The following is a 21948-nucleotide window of genomic DNA, read 5'->3' as shown; positions in this document are numbered from 1 at the left end:
TTTCTATTAACGTTATTCTTTCATACACATACAATGTTAGGAATCGTACATATAACAACACGGCGCGCTAGCCAGGCAAATAATAATAATAATAATAATAATAATAATAATAATAATAGTATAAAATAATAATAAATAAAGATAATAATAGTATACATATATATATATATATATAATATAATAATAATAATAATAGTAGTAATGATATAGTTGTAACACAAAGCAGCGACAATCGGACGACAGCCAAAAAAATTCTTATCAGTCATTATAAATCCCAAATTGTGGCATCTACCATATATATATATATATATATATATTGGAATATCATAAAATGCTAAAAAGCCGAAGAAGATCGTTTCGATTGTTTGTTAAGTTTTTTTTTTTTTTTTTTGGTTTGTCGAAATTTTTGGTTTTTTAATTTTAATTTTTTTTTTTTTTTTTTCTCTTTTTTCGCTCAAGTTAATTTTGAATATTTTCTTTGTTTTGTTTCTTGTTCGATAAGGGTCGGAGGAACGTCGATCAGCCGTCCTTCGCCCCCTCGCTACTTTTACTGTCAGAGGAACTTGTATACCAGTACATTCATTCCTTCTTTCCTTTTTTCCTATACACTTATTCTCTTCTTTCTCTCCCCGTTCTAGATACCTTTTTCACGTACCTACCTACACCATCGTCCTTTCCCACATTACATATTATACTATCCCGTTAGACATCCTGTAACCTTTTTCCGCGCTATCACTCTCTAACTATCTGAAATCGCTCATTTTTCTCTACGCACACGCGCACACACACGCACACGCACGCATATTTAACACCGAAACGAAATCAAACACTCACAATCAGCCAACTAGCTATACAACAACTATGTGTGTGTATGTGTGTGTGTGTGTATATATATATATATATATATATATGTATCATGTATATACATACCTATGTACATCAGGATCTGGCCAACTATAACTACACCTACTCCAATGATATATATATATACCTATATCCGTTCAGAATAAAGTCACATACTTTGCACACGAGTTATACGCGTCTCTACGTATGTATATGTATAACGTATATACTCATAAATATTCTAATACATAAGAAACGTCTGTCCCTGAATTAGTGATTGGTAGTTCCGTTATAAGAAATTACGCATATATAATTTATACACAATATTAAATCGGCTAATATGTAGCATATATGTGTACTTATATAGTTTTTGTCAGCAGTTAATCGCGAGATGGTAATACTAGTAGTATCAGTAATAATGACGATAATAGTAATGATCGTTATAGCAATAATAATCATAGTAATAATAATAATAATAATAATAATCATAATGATGATAATAAAAATAGATATAATATGAAGCCTCTTAACAGTTATTATTATTATTATAGTGACTGTGAACCGGTGTAAGGAGTGTCTGGCTATTTGTATTCGTTATATAATATTTCAGGTATTGCGCATTCTATTTTATCGTATTAAACCGTAGAACTAGGATCAACGGCAAAGAAAAATATTTAAACAAAATGAAATCAGAGGTTAAACAAATTAAAGTAAATGGAGATAGAGAGAGGGTGAGAGAGAGAAAGAGAGAGGAAATTGAAATTTGGTCAACGCGGTAAACTCATTAATATGATAAACATATTAGAAAGTTAAACGAGGAAATGATTTGAACCAAACATAACCATGGGGGGGGGGGGGAATTTTTTTTACTTCTAACGTTGTAAAGTGTACAACTTTAATCGTTGAAAGTGTAAAAGAAAGTGCACAGCGTTCTTAAATCGCAGTAGCAAATTTTGACACAATTATTTTATAGGGGCCATTCAAATATTAAGCGGCGCTGTTGTCGGCCATTTAAACCTCCCCCTACACAGTATTTTACTCCCTTATCGAAGTTACGTCATCTACTTCGTTATCGGACCCGTCTCCCCTTAGTAGGATTGAAAATTTGTTAATAACATGACGAATGATTTTAACTGTCCGATCAAAAAACAGATAAATGGCTCGACAGAATATTCAAATGACCCCGAAATTGAATTATAAGCGAATTGCGTAGCGACGTAGGTGAAACTACGTACCCCCGTTTGTGGTTGTTTAGTAATTGGATCAGCACTAGGAAGCGTTTCCGACGCCGGCGCCGGAACTGGCCATCGAACCGGAGAGGTGATGGTGGTGTCTGAAGTGCCGGTTCTGATGAAGGAACAGGGTGCTCGGGCTCGCCTCGGAGACGTCGAGCTCCTCCTCGTCGTCGTCGTGGGCTGTGTCGCTGCTCGGGCTCCGACTCAAGGGCGAGTCACCGCTGCTGTGAGAGTGGGAATGGGGCCGATGGAGACCCGTCGACATCGAGAGATCCTCAGGCTCCGTCTGCTCCGGCATCCCGATCGGTATCCCCGAGAGGTTCAACGGCATCTGTACCGACGTGCTCACCACCGGGGTCGGTAGCTGGTGGTGGAGGGCCGGCCGACGGGCCGGAGTCGCGGCCGATTTCCGCTGCGCCATGGCTTCCGGTTCATCGATCTCAACGTCGATGTCGATGTCGATCTCTTCGTCCAGGTCGTCGCTCGCCAACGAGGGAGGCTGCGATCTTACAACACCGCTGACGCACTTGTGGTGCATCAGGTGATGCCTTCGTCTGAATCTCATCTGGCAATGCTCGCAGAGGAACGGTTTTTCACCCTTGTGAACAAGGAGGTGAGCCTTCAACTGATTCGAATCGCTGAACTTTGAGGCGCAGAGCTCGCAGGCGTACGGACGTTCTCCCGTGTGCACCCGGAGGTGCCGGCGCAGGTTCGCCACCTGAACGAATTGCCGGTCGCAGTGGCTGCAATGGTACGGTTTTTCACCCGTGTGGAGACGCATGTGGGTCTTGAGGTGGTGGTCCCTGGTGAATCTGAAACAGTCGACGAACGAGATGGTCAGAGACGATGATCCGGAAGCTCGCGAGAGTGGAAACCGAGATGAAGAAAGTACAAAGGATCAGGGAAGTACAATAAGACCAAACGTAACTCACCTCTTGTGGCACTCCGGACACTCGAATGGTTTCTCCCCCGTATGAGTTCGCTCGTGGTTCTGCAGGACGTGCTTGTATCCGAAGGACCTCGAGCATACGCCGCAGGTGAAGACCTTGTCCCTGGCGTCCTTCCCGGCCTCGGGACTTATCGACGTCGGAGGACTGAGGGGCGCCGAACCATCGACGGAGAGAACGGCCGTTTCCGGTTTGCTCCTGGCGGCGCGCCTCTTCGCCGGCTGGCCCTTCTTCGTGACACGGTCGGCGCTGCTGCTGACGACGTTGTTGTTGTTGTTGTTATTGTTGTTGTTGGCGGCCGTCCGACGGGCCGCGGACTTGGCGCTCAGGGCCGGAGAGACGGGCCCTTGGGGGTGGTGGAGGGGTGAAGGAGGCGAGGAAGCCGCCGGCGGTGCCCAGCCTCCGAAAAGCGTCTGGTGGTGTCGGTAGAGCGACGGACTTGCGGCAAGGGTCGCGTGCAGAGAGACCGGAATGCCAGCGGCCATCAGGGCCGCGGTTTGACTCGCGGCCAAGAGCTGCTGCGGCGTAAGCATCGAAAGACTGGCCGCCGCCGCCGCCGCTCCCATCCCCGGGAACATCGACGACGTTGTGTTGTTGTTGTTGTTTAACGGTGGGGACATCGGCTGCTTGTCCGAGTCCTGCTTCATGTCGAGGTGCTGGCCGGTCAGGAGTCCTGGAAAGGAGTAAAAAAAATACCGGAGGTCAGAAAGGCGCGTATCGCACGATCTTCACGATATATCGCTAAGTAAGTCTCGGAGAGGACGACGCGGGAGGAGATCGAACCGCGTTGCTGCGTCTCGACGCACGGAGGGGAGGAAGAGGGAACGGCGCCGCGCCGCGTCACAACACACACGTCACTCACACGTGGTCTGCAGAGGGCTGAGGAGCGAGAGGAGGAGGAGGAGGAGGAAGAGGAGGAGGAGGAGGGGGAGGGAACCGCGAGAGTACGGGAGGAGTAGTAGAACTCCCATTCACCGAGGCGCGTGTGTGCGCCCTACGTTCATTCATCCGACGCAACTATTCACACCAGCGCGTCGCGACGCGCCGCCTCTATTCGAGGCCACCGACTCGGTTACACGTGCACGTACGTGCGACCACTTCCCACTATCCTGCGCGTGAATATTTCACAAAGATTTCAGAGATGGCTGGATAAAGATAGACGGTTTATTTATAATCATCAAATTTCGAGTATGGCATGCTGAGAGAGAGAGAGAAAGAGAGAGAATCAGATTTCTTCCGCTTGTTTTTCTTCTAAAGAAGTAAAGTCACCCTTCGTTATCTCGTAAACACGATTCTCGCGAAAAGCCGCAGAGATTTTCCGGTGATACGTATATACATATATATACGAGTAATTATTCTCCTCTTCGTCAGCGTCGTCTTTCCTTTGGCGAACGTTTCACCCGATATCGTTCGGTGTCTTGAGAAGGGAGATTCCCGAAGACGGAGGGTTAGAAATTCGCTGAGGGTGACGTCACGCCTCGGCATCCCTAACCAACCCCCATCGCTATACGTGGCACCCGAGGATATTTCATCTCAAAACTTGAGACAGATCTACGATATACCGTGAATAAAAGAAAAAAAAAAAGTAAATAAAAACTCACTAAAATTGAGAAATTGAAGATAAACCGATGAAATCCATCCGCGTAGGATAAAGCGAGAAAGCAAAAGTTCTCGTGATGATTGATTGACTCGAGGTATCAATTTTCAAACCGCGTGCAAAAAGACACACCGCAATTGTGCAACTCTTTGCTGCAAACCATGCAACTGTTTGGATCGGGAATTACGCGGGCAGCCATGTTTGCCCTGGCAAGCGCTAATTAATGGGGTGCTTAGGGCCGCGTAATGAGGCTCGTTGAATCAATAAGGGTGAAGAGCGGCGAGCGATAGGGTGAGGGCCAGAGGGGGAGGGGGTGGGGGTGGGGGTGGGGGGGAGGGAGAGGGGGTGAAGACCCCTCCCACCTTACCGGGTGCTCTTGCCCGCGAGAACGCGCGACTCCTGAAGCTTACAAACGGCGTTTCCCGGCAACACGAGTTTCGACCCGCCCTCTCGTTCACCCTCACATTTTCCCTCCCACGTCTCTATATGTGTATGTATAGGGATGGATTTTACCCCGCGGTTAAAATCCTCTATCTCGCATCTCGCAGTGCATCCTTTTCTTAATTGGTCTTGTGCAAATTTTTTCTTTCGTTCCTTTCGATACTTTTTTTTTCTCTCTCTCTCTCTCTCTCTCTCTAACTTTCTTCGTAAGACCGAATTGTTTCTTCTGTTAAAATTTTTGTTCCATTTCCGTTACTTTTTTTACACGCAATAACAAAATCTTTCCTCTTTTAATTATATTTTCACCCTTGATTTTCGGAAGGATGGATACTTGTGGTTTTTTTTTTTTTTTTTTTTTTTTTTGTCTTGTACAATTGACGCAGAATTATATTGTTATCAAACACTCGTACAGATTTTATTCCTAGTGGTTTTATAACGACTCGATCTTCCGACGAGTCTTCTTCCCGCTCAATTTTGACAATTGATTCTACAGCTTCGCGTGGATAAAAAAAAAAATAGAAATCTCCTTTTTTTAATTACAACGAGGTTATCAAACGTTAATAATTATTCGACTTGATGAAAAATAATTAACAATGTTGATCGCTCGAGACTAAAGATCGAGAAAAAGTTCCTCCTAACTCCATATGAAGAGAAAAAAAAATTAAAAAAAAAAGATACCCGGAAGTTCGTGTTCCCGCAATTCGTAACGGATCGCGAGTTTGGCCGACGGCAACCGCAAGAAAAAGGTGGAAAAAGATGAGAAGGAAAATGGGTGTCTTGATGACGGGGAAAACCGAGACTCCGTGCAAAGTGTTGTCGAATTGCACGAGGAATCGCGGGAAATGGATAAATAATTTCGATGAGTCCGTTCCTACCTGCGTTGATCTGTGCCTCCTGAAGATAAGATAATGCCATTCTACGCGACGTGACGACGTGTTGTCTTCTTTTCACTTTCACACTCCATCCACTCGAGTAGCTCAAGTGCGAGCCTCGGCTATCACACAGAATAATACGAGTTATTGTTGCACTTCACCAGTATCTGGATTTTCGCTTATTCCTTCTGGTTCTTCCTTTACGTTCAATTATTTATCCGACGAGGTATATCAAGTGTGTGTGTGTGTGTGTTTGCGTGTGTGTTTTGTATCTATATATATATATTTTCTATATATTTATAAATATGTATATAATATATTATTTATCATACGTAGGAAACGAAAACACGTGTAAGTCTCAAATAATCAGCGTTTTCAAGGAACTGTCGAGTTGCGGATATAGTTTATACGTTGCTGGACGTACAACGTATCGTTATATAATGTATGATTTGTACCCGGGGTTGTTACCACGAGTATTTTGTCGTTAAATTGAAATAGTTATCGGTTTCCGTTGTTGCCGCACTTTGTACACGTAACGCTCCCACGGTGCTTCGTTACTACAGTTTTCCTCATCGGACTTCGACGTGCTGGCGATAACTTTCTTAAACGAATCGAACCAATTACCGTTCAAACGTGATTAATTATTAATCAACGTACAACAAATGATTAATGTATATCTGAGGTAGTGTGACTGGTCAGTTTTGGCAACGTTGCATCAGGTTTGACGATTCGTCTCTTTGATTTTTTTTTACTTTTTTAGTTTTATCGATCTTTAAAATTCTCGACGATCTTCCCTCGCTCTTCTCATAAAAATCGTCGAATTTTCCTCTTTTGTTTCTTGAGTTCCGTGTGTACAATATATTATCGTTAACACGACTAAAAAACACGTGTGTATGTGTGTGTGTGTGTGTGTGTATTATTTATTTATATTTTCTTAATTTTATATTCGTTTAGCGTATTTTTATTTATCCGTAAATATTGAACGTCCGTATTTCGTTTTCGTTTTAAATTTTTTCGTTTATATCGTTATAAATTAAATTAAGTTACTTTTTTTTCAAAATTTTTTTTTTTTTATTATTAATATGGTTGGAAAATTGTTTCATTCCTTTTTCCGATTTTCCCCAAATATCTTCATACTGTATACAAATATGTGTCGAGAAGTCGAGTCACGAACAACAACTACTCTACGGGCAACGATGTTCCCTCGGGCTGACCTAACCCAATACTAACTGACAGTCGCCTCGCGCTCGCTGTAGTCAAACAGCCCCCACCCCAACCCTCGGCGCGACCCCCACCACCACCGACGGCCTCCCCCTTCCCTGCCCTTCGTCCTTCGCCCCCCTCCACCCCTTCCCTATTTTCTTCGCCGTTCGTCCTCCGCGCGTCCTCCTCTTCCTCCCCCGGTTTTTCGCCCCTCCGACGAATTCATCCCTCATGGGCAAACAACACCCCTGCACGAAGGGCGCTGCTGCTGCTGCTGCTGCCGACGCTTCTGATTCTTCTTCTGCCGCGTTTCACGATGCGCGCGTTTCTTTCGCGGCATTCGCGTTCACGAGTTATCAGGTTCTTTTACAGAAGAAGGATCGGCTGTGAGGTCCTCCAGGACTCCAATCCGCGGTTCTTAAAACAAGGGGGTAGAGGGGGGGGGGGATTTCTATGACGCGCAATTAACTTACAATTAATTAGATTTATAGGGAATTTATGGTACAGTGAATTCTAAAATGTGAAATTCTCGCGTGGATGTTTTTTATCCCCGTAATCGATGGGAGGATTCCGATCTTCTTATACGGCACATGAGAAAAATGTTATTTAGATTTTATGTAACAATTTCTGTCGTTACAAAAGCGTAAGCCAAAAACTTGCAGGAATGTTGTATTAACATTGCAGGTACACAACGTTGGATGCATCACGTTCATTTATTACCGAAATAGGCATACTTTGAGATAACGCGAAGGATCTAAACTGTTGATAGCAAGCTGCTTCGTAGATTCTATAACCGACAAATCTACAGCATTGTCTAATATTAACGTCGCATAGACGCATATAGATGGTGTTCTTTTATTTCATCGTATTTACGTTTACGTATGGGTATTTCCAATAGAAAATTGATCAACCCGATAGGGTTTTTGAAACGAAATTAGAGACGAGAACAGGTGCGTAACGACGTACTACGTAAGGTAAATGGCTGTGCAGACTGTGATTATAATACTTGTTAAAAATAGAATTATTATTCAAACGACGCTGCGGGAATCGGTTGAAGCCGAAAACTCGAATCCAGACCGTGCCTTGGGAATTTCACTTTGGATCTAATAAACGCATACCTGAGACCTAATGATGATGTCGTTCCCGGAGTAGATAATACGCGCTTATTTCCGACGGCGATGTACTTAGCTAGTCCGACACCGATCAGTCGCTGCTCGTCTCTGTGTGTAGGTAGTAGTAGGTAGGTAGGTAGGTAGGTGTACGAGATAAACTCTGACGCGAGGTACGCAGGTAGATATAGGTAGGAAGGTAGGTAGATTGGTATAATGGCGACGCGTGTGTTATTCAAAACTCTTAAGCGCTTCAAATTAGGCTCGGTATATGCCTACGCCCGTCAAATTAATTACGTAATTGCCTTCGACGCGCGCCCGTGGCTCTCGTAATATCCTGAAATTGAAATAAAGGACAGATTTCTCGAACCCGGTGCAGAAGGCGAACGGACACCGTTTCCGAGGAGCTCAGCACCTGTGGAATAAGAAGAAGCTCAACTGCCGAGCCGCTATTACCGCATGCATGCATGATTTCCGAGCTGGGGAGGCTGAACTCCTGCACGTTGTAGCTTCTGCATTTTCTATCAGCAATTACCTTCATTATTTCCCGCTGTCCGCCCCCTCGTGAAAACCGACTTGCTTTTTCCACGTGCTGTACTACCTTCTTCTGTACCTACCTACACGCGACACAATGGACGACCCTAGACGAAGCCCCGGAGTGCGTCGAACCTGCAACCTCACGTGCGATCGGGGTGCACTTTTCTCAAACTTTCATGCATTATTATATTCATTTTTCATTACGCTCAACCGAGATCCATGCACGCCCGACGGCTAAGGCTAGTGAAAAAGTACGGGAGCTAGGAATCGACGTTTGTGAAAGCTCATGAAATATGGAAACAAAATCGGTGAACCGTCGACATCGAGTTTATTTCCCTTCCCTACGTATCCCGCGTGTCTCCCTTAAGTTTTATATCTAATGCACGTCGTTTTCCCACCTTATAACGTGATTTTCGCAATATCCGATTTTCCAAACGTGTTTCAAAATTATTAACACATTTTATGAGAGGCAAAAAATCTTATTCAAATTAATCAATCGTTCTTGATATATACGTGAATAATATAGTTCTGTTCGCGTGAATTTGAAAATGAGGCAAGAGTGTTATACCAAGAGTAACAAACCGGGGAAATTTACATGAAAAAAAAAAAAAAAAAACAAAAAGAAAAGGAACTCAAAAGCCAAATCGATTATCGCAACGTGAACTTCTTTTTGACAATTTTTACCGTCACTTTGCGCTGTGATTACAATATGTAATTATTCGGTATCCTTGATTTGGCACAAGTTCGCTCTTTGAACTCTGCATGTATACCTATATGAAGTATAAGGTGAGAGGTTAAACACGAGCGAGGTGAGGTAACGAGCCGTTGAATGTATAAACACATCCGGTATACATTGTAAATTATTATGATTGAGAAGCATGTGTCCATTCCGAAATAGCAACCTGTTCGATAAATATGGATAATTTTGCACTTTGTATGAATTTAATGCATGAAGACGAACCGAATCGCGATTATAAAGGCAGGAAATTTGAATTCAAACGAAAAACCTCGTTCGCGATCTATTCTTAACACGTACACGCATTTAACTCGATCGCAACGTCTGTCATTTTAAACTGACATTGTTATCTTTTTTGTTTCAACAGAACGTAATCGGCAAATCGAGTCCACGATGCAACTGCAGGACGTTTCACTTCAATAGCAGTACGAAGCGCAACTAATTTCGCCAAAATTGGAGATGCAGTTTTCGTCGGTGAGTACCTAAAGCTTCTCTCCATATATTATTCGCCAAAAATTCACCCCGTAAGCGATTTCGAAAAAACGTGATACGAGCAGCACAATGTGCCTGGAACAGAACTCCCACTGTTCCCTTTACAAGGAGGCGGCAGCTAGCTGTTCGCCGTTGCTCCTGTTTCGTCCTTCCCCTGCTATTTCGCCACCCCTTCGTCGCCCCTGGAACCAGGTTTTGGGGTAAAACTTCGCCTCTCTCTATCTCTCTCTTTTTCTCTCCCTCTGGTCGCTCACCTGCCCGCGGGCGTGCGCTACTCGTGCCCAACGCCAAAAAACTCACGAAACTTGGATATAGAGAATAAAAAAAGACGGAAAAAACGGGGAGGGAGAGAGCAAAAGAGAGAGAGAGAGAGAGAGAGAGGAAAATCGCACGTGTGTGTGTGCGTGCGGGATAGATCGACGCGCACCCCGTCGGTCGGCTGTCGCCACCGCAAACAGAATAAAAACCCAATTCTAAAGTGAATCGTAAACCGAAATCTCAAGTACCGAGAGTATTAGATATCGACAATAGTTCCATTCGATTTCGCTTGTTTGACGATACGTCCTCTAATACGAAACACTTCATTTTTTCATTCTTTCGTTCGACCTCTCACTCTTATTCTTCTTATTATGCCGTTTTTCCTCCTCTCCCAGCACGATGTTTACTTGTTGAGCTCGTGCTGACGCTTTTCAAAATTCCCTCATACATTATACAGCTACTTTCAATTGAATTGGAAAAGATTGCAACAATTTTTTTTCTCTACATTACACCTCTTTTTCCCCCGTAAGTAATTTTTTGCAAATAGTTTCGAGGTAAGGATAAAGCCTGCTGTATGTTGGCAATATTATATAACGTACAGCAGTAGCACCCAGGCAAAGATTGTTGAAAATGTTGCGTTAATTTTCAACGGTCTTTCGTTTACAATATTTGGCTTAATTTTCGCTACGCTTTGCAGAATTCGCTTGCTCATAAAGCGAGTAATTGCAAACGTCGATTCCACTTGGCCTCACAGTCACGCAGGGCATCTTATTTTTTCTTTATTCTCTTCTCATGTTTTTTATTTCCGTCTCTCTTTATTATTTTTTTTTTTTTTTTTTTTTTTTTTTATTTCACCCTCTTTGGAACAGGATCTTATTTCCTTCGCTCTTCGGTCCCGTTAACGAGCGGAGAAATTGTCAATTAACCGTTCGTAAATGAAAATGTCTTTAATTACGTTGAAAATCTAATAAAGAAAGACTTGCGAATGAGGCAAAGAAGAGAGGGGGGGTCAAGGCTGAGGAAAGTACAAGAGACTGAGAGATTTGGACCGAGTTGAGTTTAGCAGCGGATGGAACGAGAGTTTAAAGTGAAAAATATAACGAAGCAAATAACGCCGCGCGAATAGAGAGAGGGGAAGAGGGGGTGAAGGGGAGGTAGGAAAGTATTCAAAAAGCGTGAAAATTTAAGAAAAAGAAAAAAAAAAAGAAAGAAAATGCGAGAGCGAAACAACCAAGAATAAAAAAAAAAATAAAAAAAATGAATAAATAAACGACTAAAAGAAACCCGGAGAAAGGTGAAAAACAGAAATAAATAAATGAAAGCCGGGAACGAGAAACGGAAAGTGGGCTTAGTGGGGATGAAAGACTTTCGGCAAACAATCTTGACAAAATATTTTGAACACTGTTCAGGTAAAACGTTCCGCCCTCTATAAATTGCGATATAATATCCCCGCTTCAGGCCCTGTAAACCCGTCACTGCGAGTGGGGCAAAAAAAAGAAAAAAGCCTCTGCAGCACAGCATATATGTCGCAGTGTAGGGAGAAGCGACGGATTTAAAATCGCATCGAAGGATTTGTTATTTTCAAGGAACGAAGCGTAACCTTTTACGAGCAGACGCGACTATGTCATAGGGCGGAAGAAATAACAAACACTTTATTATGCAATTAACTCCTCCATTGCAGTTGTTCCAAAAATCTGGCAGCATCGTAGGTTGGTATCTACAGTGAAGTATGAAGTAACTGCGCAACGCAACGGGGGATCAACTACAGTGCTTAGCGATGGTAATTACGAACTTACAATGACCATCGTACGGACGCGTTAACGTAGCTCGAAAACACATTTTCATTCTCTTTGTAGTATCAAGGCTTACATTATTATGTTTGCTACCTGCTCCTTTGTCCCACGGGCCCTTAACCCTTTTGGCCGGCCATTAGCCCCGGGTATTTCCACATAATGCGACGTGGAGGGGCAATTTTGGCTCGCGAATGCGATGCTCTTTCCCATCGGCCATCGGTCATCGCACTCGGCCATTCCAAATCGCGAAATTTTCACCATTTGGAAAGCTTGCTTCTCGTAATTGGGTATACCTGAAATCGCACACGAGGATTTCTAGGATGGGGTGCAATTGAGGTCCCGATTTATTACCCTTTGTGCAAATCTGGAGCAGAATTTGCCGGGACACCGGGCGGTCGTGAAGAATGACGGTTCCTGTTTCTCGTAACAATGTTCCCGCCGTACTTGCTGTTGTAAAGTGTACCGAGTTTTAACGCTGGCACATAAAATTTCTCAGGGTGCGTGCTATAATAAACGAAAACACACCAGCCTGACTTTCTTATAGTCTACAAGCCGCACGATATGCCTGAGATCTTTGTGTTCCCGGAGTAATTTTCAAACGTGAGTAAAACTTGATACACCTACGCGGAAATTGACCCGAATTAAAATTCGAAGCTGTTAAGAATTGAAAAATCGAAGAAAGAGTTAACGATCTTCAACCGAATTATCGTGACGTTTGTAAAATCGTCGTACTTTCGATTATTACCACATTATAACATATTTTCCTCACTGATCCCGATTTCTGATCACGTGCCTACACAAACTCGTCCGAGAGTTCGGAATCAAACATGCATATATGTATGTAAATGCCTGTTTATCGTCGCTCCATATTATCTCTGCTGTGAGTTCCATTGTTCACGGATTTCTGCCTAGCTTAACCATCGTGCCGATAGCCAGTGATCGTTTATTTGTGTATGGCGATTAGAAGCTATAGACCGGTGTTTAATGACCTAATCGTTGAACGCACGGGTCGTAAACCTGTCGTCGAAGATGAGAAATTTTCTATTCTTTTGTTCTTTTTTTTCTTTTCTTTTTATTCCCTTTCATCTTTTTTTTGGTTTTTGGTAAAAACCGGTTGGAAAAGCCGGATAAAACGTAATATTATTGCTAATAAGTATTATTATTTAATCCTTATCCTTGTCCATCTAATTCCGTCTCTTTTCTTCTTTCTCTTTTTCCGCATTCTTTTCAAACACACTTCAGACGTCCCCGTACATAAAATTTAATACCCACGATCGGTCATTGTGGTATCGGGTAATCGCGACGCAGAGCGCATAGCTTAGTTTATGTGCTGGATCTTTAAACTTTGAACAAATATTTAACCGAAGTCTGGCGCCTGTTTAATTACTCGAAAGAGAGAAATAATAATATCCCGCATATCGGCTCGTCGACACAAAAATCCCGCAGTTGATACAACCTCTAAACTCAAACACGTCAGAGCCAATACAACGTCTTTATTATTTCTATATATGCGATTCTTCTCAGATTTTTCAAACTTGCGCTCCGACATCAATCGCTCAATATATGTATTATTTACGTATACTCACGTTGATCAGATGCGTGCAATCAATCTCCTCGTGACGAAACGACGCGTATCGCCTGCAGACAGTTTCTTGTAAATAATATAAATAAAATTGTAACAAGGTTCAGGTAACCTGCAAAGCGAAACAAGTTTCACGGCACGAGTGAAGACGCGTCACGCATGCTCGAAAACTTCAGAGCGAAACGAGCGAAACGAGCGATAAGCTTTTCCGTGAAACAGTCGGAAAATGTCTTTCGTCTTCTTTCTTTTCGACGAGGGTATTTAACGAGGATGCAGTTAGGAACAGTGTGAGACGAGGAGGGATTGCGAGGCGCAAGGCGCACGCCACTTTTGCAAGGCCCTCGGGATTATCGAGATTATTGTTGCCCGGTTGTTTACTCCTTTTTACGGGTGACGATATTTTTGGAAAGAAACTCTGGAACACGTAGCAACGTTTACGAAGGGATCAACGAGGATGTCGAGCCTTAAGCCTCGTGGCTCTGCTGCATATGAGTATCGATGCATTTGGAAAGGAGAAAACTTTTCTCTTCCTTATTGCTTTGCTTAGCGTTCTTCTCGAGTATCTACCGATTAACAGCACCATGGACGAAAGTGGAAGTGGAAAAATTCGAGGAATATAATAAGGCGGGATGTATAAAAATTCCCACGGAACAGATATACTTATACCGCCTCAATTTCTACGGCAAACGATTAAATCGTGCTTCGATACTGCACACTCGCTCTTGGATCTCATCTCGACATCTGATCAACCGAATTTGACCAACGGTCGATTTCGATACACAGCTCATCGACCGCCTTTTTTTTGCCCTCTAAGCAACGAAACGAATCAATGCGACGATCACTCGCCGATATCTTAATCTCGAGTGGATGGTTTTTCTTCAAAATGTCTCCTCCCAACGGTCTTGCAGACCAAGTCTCAACCGCCACTCGTCACACGGTATGCAAACCAATTTATTCGCGCGAACAGGATCAAGAAATCGTTGCTATAATCTAACGGAGGCTTTGAGTTTGCGGGAGAACTAAATTTCTTTCGTCCATTTTTTCCCCAATTTTTGCAGGCCTTTTTACTTCCGGCCAACTTCGTGCTTGTATTGCAAAAAAATTGCTCGTTTCGTCGGTTCCAGTTGCCTTGGACGCTATTTTTGAGGGATACGTACAAAGTGTTGCATGAAATAAGTGTACATTTCTTTTTTCCTCTTCTCGAGAGAAAAAAATATTCCGCGGGACAAAGAGAGGATCGTAAAAACCGTCCAGCCAGTCTATCGAACTGAGACGTTAAGTGGCCGCACCAGAAACGGTCAGCGACTAGTCGATTACGGTATTTAATTATCTTCACGACGCAATTCGAGGCGGAGGAGAAGGGGTCGTATTATTTCATTTTCCGTTCTGTTTGGCTCTTGTGTATAGAGATAGCCGAGGCAATTAGAAGAATATTTGCCTGTGAGCCAGGGCTCGGAGTCGTCCGCGGGCGACTTGATAATGAGTTTGTTTGTCTGTTTGCCACTCCGTGATAGTTCGAAACCTCGTGACAGTCTCGGTCTGTGACCCAGACGACGTCGGGAACGAAGAGACCGAAGAAGCTGACTCTCCTCATCCGATTCGACGTGAAGAACTTTAATAATCACCCGTCATCGACGGCGCATTGCTCATGGCTATAAACTGAATCCAAAAATAACGAGAAATCCGGATAAAGCGTTGCGTCCGTAACGCAAGGTAACGGAAGAGACTCGATCTTGGATTGGCAAGCATATGGCGTGCGAATAGACAGGCTTCGCCTTTCCATCTGGGCCGCGTCTAGGAAGAAAGGAAGAGCTGACTCCGTTTTGGCCTTGTTAGAATTTTTCACGAAGGTATAAGGCGGATTATTTATACGCCCGTTCGTCGAGCGAGTTGCTCGATTCGGCGAACCTCGTCGCCGCAATTAGCCGAAATTGGTTTTTTCGATAAGGGTTGAGAGCACAGATGACCCCCACGTTTTTGCCCTTCGCAACCTGCCGCCCCGGATGAATTATCCTCGCGGCTATAGTTTTGGTCTTGTTAATTCGTTATTCTTGTGATTCTTGCCCCGCGGAACGAGAGCGACTTGTGATCGTCACGGACTGATCCAGCGGGGCATTCGGAAAACAATATTTACGGTGTAAATAATCTCTCCACGGATAAACACCGACGACTTATAAGTCGGACAGTGACGCATCGTCGTTTGGCCCCTGAGCAGCTCATTCTTTCTTAGAACTACATAATCGAGCCTGGATACACGTGTGTGTACTTCTTCTTCCTCGTACGTCTCGGGCGTCTTCCGGTACGTAATGTCAGTCGTCTTCGAGATACGGATCGATCATGATCCACGTGTTTCCGATCTCTGCTCGAATCGCAGCCTCCTTATGTCACACGATAATCCTCTGCATGGATAGCGCAAGCTGCACACCGTCTTATAAATACCTAAATTCACGCATCGTCGCTCGAATCACGCCCGTTTCTCATCGTAAGATCGATTATTATTATTGTTATTATCATTATTTCCGCACACTGCAATTCCCGTTTCTCCAGACGATCTATTTATTACCGTCAATGGAATAACTGCGGTGCATGGTTGACCATTAAGCCGGGTTCCTTCGCGAGGGGGAGCCTCGAGGACGTTTCAGGGGAGATGAAACCGTTGCCGATGCATGCCGAAGATCGCTTGACCAGGTGCAGACGCACTTTATGGTCAACTGCTGTTTTTTTTCGCCGGCATATTTTTCTCATCCCCTTCCTCACCCTCCTGATCCTCGAGAAGGGATTTTCTCTACGCGACGCGTGCGCTTTTGCACGGTTTATATGCGCTGGTCGTGAGGAGAAGAGGAAAAAATTTGAACTGTACAAGGAAAAAAAGAAAAAAAAAAAAAAAAAAAAAAAGGAAACGAGAAGAGATCGCAACCAGAGAGTGAGATATATAAATAATGTACAACGAGGACCGATGATCCGGGGGTTTGATCCGCTTAGCCAATATGTTGCCGTTTCGTATTGTATCTCATAGAACGTATGTGCCGAAGAGTACGCATCGCTTAACCTTTGCGGACAACAAGCCGATTTCTTGTGTACAAGTATGGGAATCGTACTGCAGTCCGTATATACAGCAATGGCGTTTGAATGGCGGTCAGTTGATTTTCGGATTTTTCCTTACGAACAAAGTTTCTTTTTTACGCTAAATTTTTTCTTTTTCTTTTTTCTCCTTTTCTTCCGTCTATTCGTGTAACGATATAATCGAACTTGAAACCCATTATACCGTTCGTTCACATATCAATCGTCCTCTAATCTCTTTGGACTTTGAGTTTTCCTTCCCGCTCAAGATTTCGATCGCGTTCAGTTTCTGGCTTATTATACTCCAATGTTTTTTGTCGTTCGACTTTGTACTTCTACAACGAACTTTGTACGCAGCGGATACGTTAGACATGGACGTGTTGAAGTATTCCTACCGGAAAAAGTAAAGGAAAGAGAAAAAGAGAGAGACTGAAAAAATATATATATGTATATACAATTCGAGGCATGGTAAGAAATGGGGGAAAAATCGCAAGGCTTCTCGGGACGGCGACTAGCTTGGGCGCTGATCGTGAGTGACCGGTCAGTTTTCCTTTTAATGCATGCGTGAAGAGCGCCAAGGAGAGGGGCTTTGGACAGACGTCAGAAGCAGGGATACGTTTTTGTTGCCTAAATCAGAGGAACGTTCGATTTCCCGATCAGACGCGAGGTGGCGGGGTGGCGATTCCGCAGCAGCGAGAGCTGTGCGCGGGGCAGGAAATTTGGGGTGCTTTTTGGCCCGCTATTGAATTTATCGAGGCTTTGACAGCTCTGTTAGGCGCTTGTTACCCATCGCGACTACCAATACAAAACCCATGGGTTTCACGGGCGGCCGCTTATCGCAGTTTTTGAACGATGCGGAAAGAGAGAGAATGGATTGTGTGAACACAGAAATGTACAGATTTGCTTGCCTGCCAGTTGCGAGGTAAATATATTTTTCGAGAAACTGAATGAATTTTGTTTTTTTCTCGAGAATAAAATTTCTGCGACATGCTCGTGCGCGTATAATTTAATTTTAATTGTGGAGTGTTTTCACGTAATTAGTTCGTATTTTTTTTTTACTCTTATTAAAAACTATCTACATGCATACCTACTTCAGAACGGGTGACGTCATACGCAACACATTTTTTCAACCTGTTTTATCAGCGTCAATTTTTTTTCCGATGAAAAAAGGAAACGCATGAACAAATTATCATTTTCCACATATGAAATAACAAATATGTATTGAATGACTTTGAATCGTTTCACCTGGACGTAGAGTAAATTGTATCGAATATTCTAGGCGAGCGATTCTTCGAATCTCTTCAACGATCGTCCAGGTGAAAAGTGTTCAGATATGAGTACGAAATGTTTTTTTTTTTTCGAAATGCAATAATTTTTTAAAAACAGCATTAATTTTACAGATATATTCATGTTTGAAACTGATTTTTTATAACCAACAATCCTTTGGGATTTTTGCCACGAATATTTGGAAGTGGAAATAATCGATTGAACTTTCGAAAAAGAATTGCTTATTCGATTTGAATAAAAAAATTTCACGGTTGGTATAGAATTGAAATAGTTTTCAGCAAGATGAACGTCAGTCAATTCGCGTTGGCGATTTTCAAGAAATCACTTCGATCCTACAATTCATCAATCGCATATCAAACCTCGTATACCTATTAAGTTTTAGGTAGAGCGTAGGACGAAGCCCTCGAACAACAATCCGTAGCCCCACGCGTGGCTCTCGTCTTTCCGCCTGCGTCGACGTAACAATTCGAACCCCTCTCGTTTTTGGATTTTCGGGTAAAACGAATCGAAGCGAATCTGACGAAGGGGGAAAGGCATAAGGAAAGGGAAGGTAAGAGAAGGGTGCCGGCCTCCGGCGGGAGGGACAGGGAAGGGCGATGCAGGAGGGAGGACGGAAGGGTGGTGAGTAATTCGAGACCCTGCAGACGCGCGTTTACACGTGCAGCCCTGCAACGCGTAAGTCGGGGGTAGAAGAGATCGGCCACCCCCTCGCGGCCGCCGCAGGGGTGATTTGACCAGCTCCTGCAGCAGGGGTTGATTCTCGCTTTCCTCTCGCTGCACAGAACTAATTTCCAGCTTCGCAGCCCTTCGCCCTTCGTATTTTGCGATGGCGGTTTCCGCCTCGCTCGCTGTAATCCGCTCGTTCGTGCATTTCGTTCGTTATTCCAGGGAAAAATGCGACTCGATTCGCCGTCTCCCTCCACTTATTATGTATCACGTGCATACTTATATATTTATCGAACTCCACCTTCGCTACATCGGTTTAATTTTCTGTCTACAATTGTATCGTTCAATTCTACAGCTCCTTTCATCATCTTCTTCTGATAACAATTCTTAGAAATCGCTGATTCGTCTACGACTTGCCGCGACAACGATAACCAGATGGACTTCGTATTGTGTATTTGCATACTTAAAGAATAAGAGAAGAATTACAAACGATGCGCAACTATGTATTATGTGTAAATTCGTATGTATATATATATATATATATATTTATACCTATTCGAGGGAAATATTGTCAGAGCTTAAAGACACCAGTCAAAAGATTATACCGTATCTTTCCGGGGACGCAGACAATGACTGGTGTACGTATTACGTATACAATATATAGATATATTCGATATGCTGTTTTGCATCCGTGAGGAGCTTTTGTTCCTGATTACTGCCGCCTGCACTGAGTAATTTGTCCTTCTTCTCCTTGTCTTCATCTTTCTTGCAGATATATGTATAGTACATATCGGTATATTCATCAAGCCCTCGAAATCACGATGAATTTTCAATTCAACCGAGCCGGAACTTTGCGCTCGAAATCATATTTTTCTTTTCTACTCTTACATATTTCCCACCTGATCTCGCCTCGATGATCTTCAACAATAAAGTCGCGAGTAAAAATTATTCACCATTGTCCAACGCATCGCTGTTCGTCAATCGCGGCTAAAATCTGTAACAACGAAAGCTTCTGCAACGGAAATATAATATTTTTCTTCATGGTTTCGTTTTCTTGACTGCACGATGTATACAGAAATTAAAAAAAAATGATGAACCCCGAAATTTAATAAAGCGCAAGGCAAAAAATACTGTACTGTCGAAATATTTTCATCGCACAACTGGGTGAAATTTTTGTATTTTTTTATTTTCTTATAACTTTTCTTTTCGTTTCTTATTTTCCATCAAGTGGTCAATTCTTCCGCTTATTCTTCGTTCAGACCCGCTCATAATTCTCGCCTGTCAATCCGTCGCTGTCAGTGTCAGTGTTATATAAACCTATAGTTATAAGGTAAAGTAAAAATGGTGAGAAAATCAGTTTCCCCGGAAGAATCGACGTCGTATTGACCAAACGCGGAGCTACACCCATCCATCGCTCTCTCAACGATGGTCACTCTTCCGTAAGTGACGACTCGATGACAAGGAGGGGAGGATGTCGACAGGCTAATCGAATAAAATTGACTGCACCGTAACCGAGGTGAATTTCTCCTCATTTTTCCATCGTATAACGGAACAACCGTTACTTGTCAACCAGCGCAGGACCAGCTAGAAGAAAGTTGACTTCGAACTGACCTGCGTGTAGAAAACGATGAAAGGAATCGTGCAAGAAGAAATAGAAATAGAGAAAGAGCGAATGACGAAGGGGAGAAGATTTCCGCCGCGATACTAGGCGCCTAAACATCCCCGTTAAATATATGTCTACTAAAATTATAATACTTAGGGCCCATCGGTCCCGAATTAAGAGTAGGTGCCTATATGGGCCCAGTCACGATATCAACCGCCGCATGACGCGCACCCGTATCATCCATAGGTCTAATTAAATTAGTGCAGCGTACACCCCTCCCGCGGCCAACCCTTTTCTAATGGACTAGCATTACGCAATAAATCGGCCCGAAAGCTGGGCATAACCGATTACCAAATGGACTGCACTCCGCGCCGACAATTATACACGCCGAAACGGAACGGAACGCTCCTCGATCGGTACCCGCGAGGTTCGATTTATTTCCGCATTAGCATAGACAGGTGCGCCTTGCCTTAACTTGCCTTGCCTTAGCTTGCCTTGCCTCGGCCGACTCAAGTCCGGCCCTAATGGCATTAATAATAACACGTTGCGACGGTCCGCGTTCATCGCCGGACGAGCTGGGCGGTTTTAATTCCTGACCCGTGACTCGCGATGCGGAATGCACGCGGTTTACCGACGTCTTAATCCCCGGGGTGATCGATGTCCTGCCGGAGGCTTGATCACTGCGGCATCTTCCTCTTGTGCCCTCGACGAGGAGCGCACCTGACGTATTTAATCGCAATGCACTACCGAGTACTTCTCGTCTCTGTAGGTATCTATCTACGTGTAAGCTGCGCATGGACGAAAACACAACCGAGTTTGAAAATTGACGATCATATTACGTCTATGCTGTATTTCAAGAGCGTTTATTGGTCTGTCATACTTAGTTAGGATCATACAGGTTATACCTGCAGCAAACGAGCCATCGCATTAAAATCTCGTTTATTAATGAGTAGCAGCTGATGATGGTCGACCGATTCTTCAAGTTTGGATACCAAAAGTCTGCGCGCATCGCGCTATATTTGGAAGAACTTCGGCCGCGTTAAAATCCAATTTTCTCGATCACGTGATCGAGCCGCGACAAGTGCAGCTTTGAAAATGAAAGGTATAAGTGCGTGGCCGTATGTATGCATGCAGGTACGTATGCGTGTGTCTCTTTCCTCGGATTCCACGGCTATCGCACGCTGCACGCGACGACTCTTCTCAACCAGCTTCGATATGGCGGAGCCCTGATTAGGAACGCACCGTAGGTTTCTCAAAATCAGCTTTCAATCGAACGCTTCGATTTTCGAAAGCGCTGGAAGATAGGCACCTATATCGTCGCTTAACTTAACGTGCGGACAACGATTATCGTTTACTGGAAGTTAATCGTTGCGCCGATGTGATTTCAGGCTTACGCGCCACATTATCCGCTGCGTTGCGTTACGTCTACACGGGTTTGCTTTTCACGTTCCAAAATGTTGTTTTCACTTAAGACTCCGTATCGCGGTGAAAATGCGAGTGTCGCGTTATCTCGGAATACCAGTTTCCTATCGATCGCCACGCACGACCATCGTGCAGAGCGTAAAGACTGGCTCTCGATCTTCGACCGCTTCTTTTACTTCTTCTTCTCCGATCCGCGGCTTCTGCAATTACGTTTGAAACGTGATACGGTGACCCAGCGAATTCACAAAGTCACACAGAGCTCCAC

The 21948-nt window shown here is 43.7% G+C and overlaps 1 protein-coding gene and 1 long non-coding RNA gene across 2 annotated transcripts; both read right to left on the bottom strand.

The window, feature by feature from the left end:
• Nucleotides 1–2018: 2018 nt before the first annotated feature.
• On the bottom strand, nucleotides 2019–6159 carry LOC124412399 (protein krueppel-like). The gene is made up of 3 exons (XM_046892241.1): nucleotides 5939–6159; nucleotides 3011–3698; nucleotides 2019–2890 (listed from the first exon to the last, which is right to left on the bottom strand). The coding sequence occupies exons 1-3, from the start codon at nucleotides 5976–5978 to the stop codon at nucleotides 2113–2115; spliced, it is 1506 nt and encodes a 501-aa protein (XP_046748197.1). The 5' UTR covers nucleotides 5979–6159; the 3' UTR covers nucleotides 2019–2112.
• Nucleotides 6160–6214: 55 nt separating this feature from the next.
• LOC124412400 lies at nucleotides 6215–19729 on the bottom strand. Its single transcript, XR_006929792.1, has 3 exons — nucleotides 19718–19729; nucleotides 10100–10104; nucleotides 6215–6349 (listed from the first exon to the last, which is right to left on the bottom strand). It is a non-coding gene; the product is annotated as an uncharacterized LOC124412400 (long non-coding RNA).
• Between the last annotated feature and the right edge of the window lie 2219 nt (nucleotides 19730–21948).

The sequence above is a fragment of the Diprion similis genome, chromosome 11, assembly GCF_021155765.1.
Source record: "Diprion similis isolate iyDipSimi1 chromosome 11, iyDipSimi1.1, whole genome shotgun sequence".
Classification (NCBI taxonomy): Eukaryota; Metazoa; Arthropoda; class Insecta; order Hymenoptera; family Diprionidae; genus Diprion; species Diprion similis.
Note: the sequence above shows the minus strand (reverse complement) of the source record. Positions and strands in the feature narration are given on the sequence as shown.

What these genes read in the sequence shown, in the direction of transcription:
- LOC124412399 (XM_046892241.1), bottom strand. Translation starts at nt 5,978, where the DNA reads ATGGCATTATCTTATCTTCAGGAGGCACAGATCAACGCAG. An exon ending in GGAGGCACAGATCAACGCAG is followed by an intron (nt 3,699 to 5,938) that starts GTAGGAACGGAC and finishes ACTCCTTTCCAG; the next exon opens with GACTCCTGACCGGCCAGCAC. An exon ending in TGTCCGGAGTGCCACAAGAG is followed by an intron (nt 2,891 to 3,010) that starts GTGAGTTACGTT and finishes CGACTGTTTCAG; the next exon opens with ATTCACCAGGGACCACCACC.